The 11,476-nt window shown below is 33.0% G+C and overlaps 2 protein-coding genes across 2 annotated transcripts; one reads left to right on the forward strand and one right to left on the reverse strand.

Moving 5' to 3' along the window:
* Positions 1-4,071: 4,071 nt before the first annotated feature.
* On the forward strand, positions 4,072-5,060 carry LOC120087932 (blue copper protein 1a-like). The gene is made up of 2 exons (XM_039044945.2): positions 4,072-4,243; positions 4,365-5,060. Exons 1-2 carry the CDS (start codon positions 4,072-4,074, stop codon positions 4,958-4,960), a joined length of 768 nt encoding a protein of 255 aa, XP_038900873.2. The 3' UTR covers positions 4,961-5,060.
* Positions 5,061-5,574: 514 nt separating this feature from the next.
* Positions 5,575-9,149, reverse strand: LOC120087931 (transcription factor ILR3-like). The gene is made up of 5 exons (XM_039044944.2): positions 8,649-9,149; positions 7,310-7,369; positions 6,466-6,543; positions 6,235-6,397; positions 5,575-6,042 (listed from the first exon to the last, which is right to left on the reverse strand). The coding sequence occupies exons 1-5, from the start codon at positions 8,792-8,794 to the stop codon at positions 5,773-5,775; spliced, it is 717 nt and encodes a 238-aa protein (XP_038900872.1). The 5' UTR covers positions 8,795-9,149; the 3' UTR covers positions 5,575-5,772.
* Positions 9,150-11,476: the final 2,327 nt, after the last annotated feature.

Below are 11,476 nucleotides of genomic sequence, written 5' to 3' on the forward strand. Positions count from 1 at the left end.
CGATGATGCAGTCACTGAGTTTTATGCTTTCAAGAAGGGAAATTCTTTCATGATTTTGAGCTCATTCTAAAAAACATTTCCATGAAAACCCATGCATAATGGACCTAGTCGAAAATCTCTTTTTATGTAATAAATCATAAAGAATCTTAGAATTGGGTTATCCCTCTCAGATTTTCATTGTCCCCTCAAAAAACCCACTTTCGGCTTAGAAGTAACCTTTAGTGTCTAAAAGCAAAATTAGACAATAAGAGAAAAAAGTGACCTAGTGTGTTATTAAAAAAAAAAAAAAAAGGAGTTCCTAAGATAATGTAAACACATAAAAAAAAAAAAAAAAAGAAAGGCAAAAGCTAGTTTTCCAACAAAAAAAAAAAAAAAAAATAGTAGCATGTGTGCATAGATATAGGAGAAAAGAGTTACCTCCGTTGTGTCTAGTTAGGGTGCCATGGGAAAAGAGTGGTTAAGTTCCCGACGATTGAGTGTGAAAGCTAGCCCTCTAGGTAAAATCAATTCCTTTTAAGTTTATGTGTGTGAGTCTTAAGCACTATTGGCTAAGTGTTGCTCAGTAAGAATGATATGTCTTAGGCTAATAATTGAGCCAAAATAAAGGGAAGATGAAATGGAAGTAGGCTAAAGTTTTTCCAAGCATTCTTTAATTTTTGAAAAAAGTTTTCAAGGCCTTACTGTTTATTTATACATGATCTTGATTGCAAAAGTATTTTTTACAATGAGCCTTAAATGAATGTTTGAATTCAGATTGTTTTGTGATTAATTTTGTAGCTCAAATGACTATTAAGACTTGAGTCAGGGATCGTTAAATAGAGTGAACAGTACCTTGTTGATTGCATGATTGTACGTTACAACCTTGCTCAGGATGATCAAGAACTAAGTTGGGGGTGTTTGTTGGCTCGTCCTTAATCTCACTATTATTGAATAATTCTTATGCTTAAATTGTCTAATTTGTAGGTAAATTGAACATGTCATTTGGATGAAAATCGAGCCAAAAAGAAGAAAAAATGGTAGTTGGATGCACCATGTTGAAAGAAGACATCAAAATTACTAAATTGTCCTTGAGGGCACCGTTGCAACTATCCCTTGACTCTCGCATGACGCTGAGAGGAAGTAAGCACAACTTTTGGTATGGGCAGTCAGTGTTGCAATGCTAACGAAACGCTCCAGCACAATGCTACAGGATAGAAGCATGCAAACAGGGCAATCTTGCAACACTAACTAGGGTGTCACAATGCTATGAACTTCAACCAAAATTTTGCTTCTGCATGCACGCAATGCAATGTCGTATCAGCGTTGTGCCCCTTCTTCAACACTTAAGGCCTTCTTGGACAAGCGCGTCGCAACGCTCTTGGGAGCATTGCGACGTTGCATTCGTATTACAAATAGAAATCCTTAGTTTCAGGTGACGAGTGTGGAAAACAAAATGAAGGGAGAACGAGTTAGAGTCATGATTGGGACGATTTTTCAGGAGTTTCCTCCCAGATTTCATCATTCCTTCTTCTTCTCTTTCAATCTTTTTCATTATTTCTTTCAACTTCTCAATTGTTATTATTGATTTGAGGAAGATGCAAGGTTAGGTAATTTTTCTTCTTGGGTTTAGTAGTTTGTTCAATTTCTGAGGATGTTTAATTAATGATGCTAAATTCTATGAACTCTGGAGTTTGATTTAGGTTATTTTTAATAGACTTTTATAGAATTGATCTGACAAATCATTTTTATTAGATTCTTGTATGTAAAATCTACATGGCGCTATGCATAATTATATAGTAGGTTGCACGAATTAGGAATGCATGTGTCAGCTAAGATTTTTTTTTAACTCACGCTTATTTACCCTAGTTTAATTTTACTCAATGAATCATGCTATGAGTCTAGGCTTTCCAACTTATAGGATGTTACAACACATGAATCCTAGTCTTATTGCAAATTAGCTTTTGCTTGGATTTGGGTGAGAATGAAGAGTTTAAAATTAATTTAGGGTCAAATTGATTAGTCTCAAATTTGGTTAGATGGGCTATTAGTTTAACTAATAGGTTGTGGAATTTATGGAATCTGCATTATTTCTTAGCATCTAATGATTGAAATTGAACATAACGAACTATTCCTAAGACCCTTTTCGGTTCATTTCAATCTAGTTGTACATTTTAATCTCGTTCAAACTTTAACTCTTTGCATGTTTATTTTTAATTCAGTTCTTTACAAACAAAACAACCCCCTGTTATATGAAATTCTTTCATCGTTCTAACTAGTTCATTGTTTCCCTATGGATTCAACCTTGTACTTACTACTTGTACTGCCCTTTTGGTGTAAGTTTTAAGCTCGGTGAACATATTTCTTTTGTTTAGTCAGAGGATCGTAGTCGACAATAAATCTATAATACTTGACTGCGAACACCAATTTACAAAAGAAAATTGAAATGGGTACCACATTAGTATATGTGAATTTAGTTACGGTTGTTTGAGTTTTGTAAATATAGCAATCTTTTATAATCTTGTTTTTCATTTTTTAAACCTCTATTTGGATAAGTATTTGGTTTTTTATTTTTTAAAATTCAGATTATAAAAACTACTTCTCATAAATGTTTATATCTTGTTCCTCACTTTCAACTGATGCTTTAAAAAATCAAGCCTCCTTTGGTAATCATTTCATTTTTTTTCAGTTCTTAAAAATTAAGTCTATAAACACCTTTTTCACCTCTGACTTTCTTGCTTTGTCATCTATTTTTCACCATTGTTTTAAAAAACAAAACCAATTTTTGAAAACTAAAAGATAGTTTTAGAAACTTATTTTTTGTTTTTAGAATTTGGCTAAGAAAGCAACTCTTTTACTAAAGAAAAATGTAATTCATTGTGAGAAATTAAAAGGAAATATATTAAAATTTTGAAAACTAAAAATCGAAAACAAAATAATTACCATACAGGGCCAAAATTATTAGTTTTCAAAAACTTGTTTTTATTTTAAAATTTTAATTATGAATTTAAGTAGGGTTTATTTAACATAGGTGGTCATCATGATTGAAAAACAAGGAGAAACTATGCACAGATGTTAAAAACAAAAAATTAAAATTAAGACCCGATTTTATAACTATTTGGTTTTTAGTTTTTATTTTTTAAAATTAAGTTTATTTCATGCACATTTCTTACTATAATTTGCATATTTCTTAATTACAATGGTTCAATTCTTAGCTAAATTCAAAAAACAAAAATAACTTTTTAAAGTTACATTTTTTTAGTTCTCAAATTTTGGCTTGATTTTTTAAACCATGTGAAAAGTAGATAACAAAAAAGAAATTTGAAGGTGGAAGTAGTGTCTATGGGTTTAATTTTCAAAAACAAAAACAAAAAACAAAATGGTTATCAAAGGAGCCAAATCGTTATCAAATGGATGCATATTATTCCAATATTTTTCATACTTTGTTCTTTGTTGACCTTTTATTTGGCAAAAATCCAAGATTCCTATTAAAAAAACCAACCTAAGATGTGCACACATGACACATCTATGAAACTTATACACAAGTTTGATCAACAATTAAGAATTATTTGCCCCTACTTGCTGCATAAAAATTAAATCCTAAATTTCTGATATAAAACGAGCGGTTCTTATAAGATATATAATATGAATACATTTACGTTTATATATCTTGAAAATAATAGGTTTACAATTATCTTTTTTTTAGACAATTTTCAGACCGACTCAACTCCTCCATATGAGCAGTGTCATCCAAATTTCATATTTTTTTTCGTTTTACCATTTTTAAGTTGTATTTCCTTCCCTATAACCTAACAACCATATCAACTCGACCAACTCATGTGGGTTCTATCAGGACTCATTAAACAACTCAAAAATTCCAAAGTCTTCAACAATATTTAATTTCATTACAGATAATACAAAGAAAGACACAGCACACAAATGTTGAAATTTTCAGACATGCCTTATCATTAGCATTAGCACGTCCTTTCCCACTAAAACTATGGAGCTAATAACATTATATAGACTCAGAAAGATAGAGATCACAATTCAAGTTCGTCTCTTTGGCTTTGACTTTCAGGAATCTGCATGAAGAAGATGATGGCAGCTTCAAGAACACTAATAATGGCATTGGCAATTGCAGCCACAATGGTTGTTGAATTAGCTATGGCAACTAACTATACAGTTGGTGATTCTGGTGGCTGGGAAATAGGCGCCAACTTCCAATCTTGGGCTTCCTCCAAAAACTTCACCATTGGAGATGTTCTCAGTTACTACTTTCCATTTCTTCTAAACCTTTTTAATCTTTTTCAATATATAATGCCATTGCTAGCTCAATTGTTGTTTCTCATTGAACTAGAATTGATCTTTTCTGGTTGAATCCTTGACAGTTTTTGAGTACTCCGCGAACCATGATGTGCTTGAAGTCAATGAGCCGGATTTTAGCTCCTGTTCAGCAAGCAATCCCATAGAGAAGCACACCGGTGGCAGCACGGTGATCACCCTTTTGACCTCAGGTAAAAGGTTCTTCATATGTGGGGTGCCTGGCCATTGCCTTTCTGGGATGAAGGTTGAAATTGACACCCTTGCAACTCCATCACCGCCGCCTTCTTCCATGGCTACACCTCCGTCTCCACCACCGGAAGTAACACCGTCTTCACCGCCACCTACTTCCTCTCCTGCTGCTCCAACATCTCCTCCAGCTTCACCCCCTAAAGCTGCAACGAAGCCACCAGCAAAGTCTCCTCTGGCTCCACCACCAGATTCTAAAGCCAGCCCTCCAGCACCGCCCACCGAACCAACTCCACCATCATCAGCACCGACACTGGAGCCTCCGATCCCTCCATTTCCATTTGATCATCCATTGATTCCCTCAGCAGCCCCCATACCTCCTCCCCCGACGCCTTCATCGGCTTACAAATGCAGTTTTAGGGTCCATCTCTCTGTTGGCTTCACCTTCGTTGTCATAATGCTTTTGGCTCTCTGAAAATTGTTCATTTTCCATGTATATCTTGATGTGATTCTACAATTTTTTGCTCTGATGCTTTTACTCTACATGATTTCAATGAATAAAAGGTTTTTTTTTACCACCTATTCATTTCAAAATATCTCAAACACATTACAATTCTGCTCTGACTGAGAATAATTCCCAAATCATGTGCTGCATTGGTAAGCAATAAACTGCACATGACCGAACTGAAAAAAGAATATTGAGTAGTGGATATAATAAGATATTAAAGAAGCTGCATTCTGGCATCCCCAAGCATTTCACAAAAGGAAAGATTCTCTCTAGTGTCTATTCTTTTAGGCATAAATCAAATTAAAGTTAACCATCAAAATTTTTATTTGTCATCAAGACAACATCTGTAAGGATTACTCTGTTTGATGTTTACGAACTAACAATGAAAAGCTTGAAAAGAACATGAAAATTAGTTGCAAAATAATGTCTCGGGATTGAATTTTAGGGTCTTAGATTTGTTTTGAAGTAAAAGAATCTAGGTCCTGAGTTGATTAACCATATCAACATCAGTTAATACTTATGTACTATAACTGAGATGAGAAAACATATTAGCAAATAGCTGCAGGCAGCAACTTGTTAAATTCAGTAAAATACTTCCTTTTATTTTATATAGAGTTAGCAATGCAACATTTGCTAGTCTTGAAAAGAAGTTTTTACACCACCAGGAGCTTCTTTGAACAATTGAAAACAAAACACATGGTTGAAAAGAAACACAAACATATAAAGCCATTGTTAATTATAACAGCACAATAAACGAACCAAATCATTTGTTCTCCCCTTTAAGCAACTGGTGGGCGGAGCACGTGATCCTGTGATATGTCGACAGCTGCAGGTGGCAAAAACTGCCACATGGCAATGCCAGGATAACCAATGAAAGGCATCAACTTGTTACCAGCCGCTTGCCCTTGTGCTGTAAATGCAGTTGACAGTGTAGGGGGAGGATGCTGGATGTCAGCTGCTCGAGTATTCACTGCTTTGATTTGCATCTCCAACTTTTCTTTCTCTGCTCTCAACCTTTGCTTTTCATCACGAAGTTCATTTTTCTCAACCTACATGCATACTGAGCTTAGAGATCAAGATATAAGTATATTCTAGTTTGCCGGTGTATCGGATGTTTGTAAAGTATTCTTACATGAAGGGTTTATATAGATCAGATAAAGCAAGTGTTGATTAAAGTTCACATAAAGTTCACATTGAAGGTGGAAACGAGCTTAGGATATCCAATGGGTTAACAATCTCACCTTTAGTTCTTTGATTTTTGCCTTCAAATCCTCCTTTGATTCTCTCAGCTTCTGAGTTTCACATTGTAAATCAGTCATCATTCTGATAGCATCACTCAAGATTGCAACTTTGTCGGTTTTGGGTGGTTTCCCAGGTTCCAGGACAGCAGCCAATTCCAAGAACCTTGAAATTACAGATGGTGTATTAGTAAAAAGCAATTGAAGTCTAAAGTCTAATTGATAATATGATACCTCTCATTCAGCTTATCTCTCCTCTGTTTCTCCCTGCAGGCTTTGGAGGTAGACGCAGCACCTGTTTCACCCCTTAGCCTATATAATGTTTTAGAATATATCAAATGGTTAATTCTTTTGACCCGAATAACTTAAGCTTTGAGTCTAGTGTTTATTTAATAGAATGCAACTAAATCAAGGAAACAATCAACCTATTAACAGGGAGTCTGGGCCCTTATCAAACTCCCATATAATATTTGATACAAAAAAAGGCACTAGCAAATTTGTGTGAACATACACGAGACCATAGATTTTATTTATTTATTTATTTATTTATTTTATTTTTTATTTTTTTAAGGCAAGACCATGGAAAGTTATCCTGTCCTAAATGAAGCCAGCAGACTAAATGCAATTTGTTATATTAGGTCAGTTATGATGCAGGGGACTACCTTCTCCGATTTGCTTGACAATTTGTTCCATTAGATGTACGAGAGAAGTACTCAGATTTATATTTAGTGACTAGTGGTCATTAGGGGCATCTTGATTTCTTTATCCACATCCAACTATTATAATAATAATAAATTCTTGAGAAATAATAATAAATTCTATGAGCACATTTATGCTCAAGCTGAACTCTCTAACAGTCAAAGCTTTCACTTGGATTTGTGGGTTATCTAATAATTTCTTACAAGATATAAAATTAGTAACCCTTTGAGAAAATGAATAATACGTTGCATCTTCTTGCAAATAGTCAACAGAAATGTACCTCGCCTTGTTAAGCTACTCCAAATAGATTCTTATTTATTTGAAAGATCTTACATAGTACCTGATAAAAACTTTTAAGTAGTACCTAAGAAAAACTTACCGTTTCCGACCCACTTCCTTTAAGCTGTCCAGATCTTCATACGAGCAATCTACCTCAAGGCTGGAAAAAGTGAATATCTAATCAGTTGCAATGAAAATTTGAGGTAAAACCAAAATCATTTCATGCGTGCATTCCCCAAAACGATGTCAGGCCTTAACAGACCGGCTCATCTTATCAAAGAAAAAAGGTAACTTATACATAAAAATGAATAAATTTAAATTGTTGGAAATTCAATTGTTCGAAGGCTTATCCTTTTACTGGAGAGTAAAACTGTAAGACCTTTGCTATGTATGAAATAAAGCAATGAATTTAGGCTACTCTACGACTTGAATTAGCATTAGCTGTCCCTTCGAGGACATCTGATAAAATTGGAATCAGCATTAGCTGGTAATTAATGAAAACAGGAAAGCTGAAATAGTATTCCCACAGAATCAGCAATTTTTAAAGCTTGACCAAAAACAGCATGAATCACCCCATCATCCAAGAGGCTAAGGAACCAATCGCTACCTTTGACTGAGCTCTTGTTGACGTCATAAATCAGACTTGGGAATAATAACATGATCCATAAAGAGACAAATTGAATAACTTCCCACATGAGGGGGAAAAAAGAGCAAGATAGTTAAGGTTTGCCAATTGTTACTGTATATTCTAATTTTCACCTGAATATATTTACAACCTGAAACCAACTGGATCAATATTACTCCACTGAATAATTAATTCATCTAACATCAAGTTAAAGATAGAATAAGATAGATTTACAGATCCAACAAGTCCACCAACTAATGTTCAACTTCAAGTACAGAACTAATTAATTATAAACTTGGTTGCTAAAAGATTCTCCAGTTAATCACATGCTATAGCACAGCAGTGAAGACCAAACCAAAATTTACAGCTAATAAATTTTGTTTCCATATGCAATCGTCCTAACACCCAACAAGACACTGCACACATTCCCTAAAGGCACAAAAACAGCAAAAGGAAACTGACTTGTTCTGTCCCTAAAATGGCATGGCAAGGCATTTCAGCAAAGTTGCAACAATCGTATCATAGATAACAGTCTCCAAGTGATATAAAAGCAAGAGAAATTGCCCAATTGATATTTGTTTGCAGATAAAGAAGCAAAGGTAGACAAAAAGTAAAAAGAGGGAAAACCATACATTGAAGCTGATTGGCCGTTTGCCTTTTGTATGAACATAGTAATCACAAACAGAGTAATAGGAATAAAGGGTGTACAAATTTACCCATCTTGAAACTAAGTAGCAAAAATCCCTCACAATAAATCGCAATCCAGAATTAAGAGTAAAGGGATTGTTAAAGGTGAGTTGAGAAGAAGACCCACCTGTGTGTAGATGAAAAGTTGATGGAGGGATTGGACCAGGAGAAACTGATGGACTGCGGCGGCGAGAAACGGGGGTCGACGATGGCGAGATCATCCATTGTAGAGTAATCGAAGAGCCAATTCCAGTTCGGTGGAGAGTAATCCATTGGTCGTTTGAAAAAGCTGCATGAACTAAGAAAGTGAAGGAATCACCATGGATGGAGAATACTAAAGAACTGTTTGGTTGGAAGGAAAATTAGAAAGAGGGGGCAAAGTGTGGGATCATAAAGGTCTAATGGGGATCAAAGTGGGGGCCATGGGGATTGGTGATGATGAATTTGAAAATTTTTGTGGCATTTCTCTGCTAATCAATTCAGGGGTTTGAGCACATTTATCAATTAATTAATCAAACCCAACAGTGGGAAGTGAAGTGTGATTGGATAGGATTGATCATTGACCTTATGATTTGAGAAACTATACAAGAAAGCTGCGAAGACTTTATGCAATTTCGCTTTCCATTTCAAAATAGAGATGCAATAATGCTTTTCTTATACATTCTAAACGGAGGGTGTCTTTGAAAGTTTTCTTTTAAGAATTATATTGATATTGTGTGGTTTTTTTTTCTTTCTTCTCGAAATAAAAACAATGTTATTCATGTTATTGCGGCTTTGACATCTTTTTTTAGTTGCTCTTTGATTCATAAATGTGTTTTTATATATAGTATTCTCTAGATATGTTCAAAAAATTTGATACCCAAAAATCTGATCAACCTAATCTAATTCAACCTGTACGCTTTAGGTTGGTTTATCAATTCAGATTGAATTTAAATATATGAAAATTTTATCGGTTGAGTAAGTTCATGGATCCAACTAAAATAACCTAAATCAATTCCAACTAACCCAAACTTATTATTAATTTTTTTAAAAAAAAAATACTTATAATACAATTATTTGTAGGAAAATTATTTCAAATAGGAAAGCTATTAAAAATATTTACAAGATATAGCAAAATTTAACTATCAATGATAGACATTGATAGATACTAATAAACTTTTATTAGTATCTATCAATGTCATTGATAGACACTGATAGATTCAACATCTATCATTGATAGTTCTAAAAATTTTGCTATATTTTATAAAAATTTTGGTTCATTTTCCTATATTTAAAAATAACCATTATTTGTACATATATTTATTTTATTTTTATTTAATTTCATGATTTTTTTTGGATAAATAATTCTTCAACAATTTCTAAGACTTTGAAAAAAGAAATTCATAATATAAATTTAAATTGAGTCGTTAATCTTAACTTAATATAGGATTCGAGTCATCCAAGTCAACCCAATAAGACTTAAAAAATAACCCTTATTTTTACATATATTCTTCAACAGTTTCTCAGTATTCTCTCTTCGTCCTAAATGAAAAATCGAGGGAGTAGTTGGTTGCTGCTAGTATTTCTACTTTAAAAAGGAAAACAATTTCCAATTTTTCTAAAAAAACCATTATATATATTTTTTTAATAAGACTTCTTTTCACTTTTTCCTTTTTAAGATATATTGTGATTGTTTTTTTGCCATCACTCAAAACTAATAATTCGCTATTAAAATTTCTTCTTTAAATAAATAAATAAATCAAATTTACTCGAACCGAACACGTAAAAGTGACTTAAATAATAAAGGGAGGAGGACATTTTGGTAATTTCAGATGAATGGATGTAAAAGCTAATGTGTTCTATGTTTTGTCTCCATTGTGTACAATTATTTTATTTTATATTTTTATGGATTAATCATGAAACAGGTAAGAATAAGGTACCAAAAAGTAGCCTCATCCGCGGGTTAAAGTACTTTTCAAGGACAGATGATAATAATTACAAGGGAATATAAAAATGGGGAAAATTAATAATCCTTACCAATAATTAATTTTGAAAATTTCATACGAATTTTATTTCTTGTTTGTCATAAAAAAATTTAAAAATCTATTATTTAACGATGTAATAAATGTTGATGAATTAAAATTTAGTCCTAAAATGAGAAAGAAGTAAGGAATATTTTTTAGAATCGAATATGAAGATAGAAGAGAACAAGGAAGAAATGGTCGTACCATGATGCAATGAAAGCGAAAGAACCAACTACCGAGGAGCTTCCTTGCTGTCTCATTCATGATACAATCCAATTTTTAGATTGTTATTTTTTTTAATTAGTTTTTTCCCTCCCATTCTTTTTTTTTTCCCTAAAACGAAAAATTCATTCCAAATAACCAACAACTAATATTATAATGGGTCGAATATAATAGTCAATGTTTGATGTTTAGATTATCTTAGTCTGAATTTTAATAGTTTGTATTTGGATTGTAAACTATTTTTGTTTGGATAAGAAATAATAAGCATTGTAATAAAGAGAATATGAGAAGTTGAGTGAAAAATAGTAAATATTTTAGCAAATAGGAAAAAACTACAATCGTAGGTTATTACTAGTTGTATACACCACTCTTATATTTGGTGCCCCAAACATGAAGTAAGATATAATAACCAACTTCACTAACTTTTAGTTGGTGCCAAAATGGCCCCCAAAATTTATCTCTTAAAAGAAGGGATAAAACAAAGGAAGGAAAGACATCTTTCAAGCACAGAGAGGAGCTCAAAATAGATGTCGAAGCAATTAAATTATGAGTGACTTTGATCTTTATCTAAGAATTCTAGTCAGAAGAAGAAGAAGAAAAAAAGAGAAACATTAACAAATTGGCAAGGCAGTAAGATCGAGTATTATAAATATCGTTTCTGAACTTTAAGGTTTATATCGATATGATTAATAGACTCTCAAAATTATAAATTTAGGTTTTCAGCTTTTCA

Source organism: Benincasa hispida, chromosome 10 (assembly GCF_027475165.1).
Source record: "Benincasa hispida cultivar pf3 chromosome 10, pf3_genome.v1.1, whole genome shotgun sequence".
Lineage (NCBI taxonomy): Eukaryota > Viridiplantae > Streptophyta > Magnoliopsida > Cucurbitales > Cucurbitaceae > Benincasa > Benincasa hispida.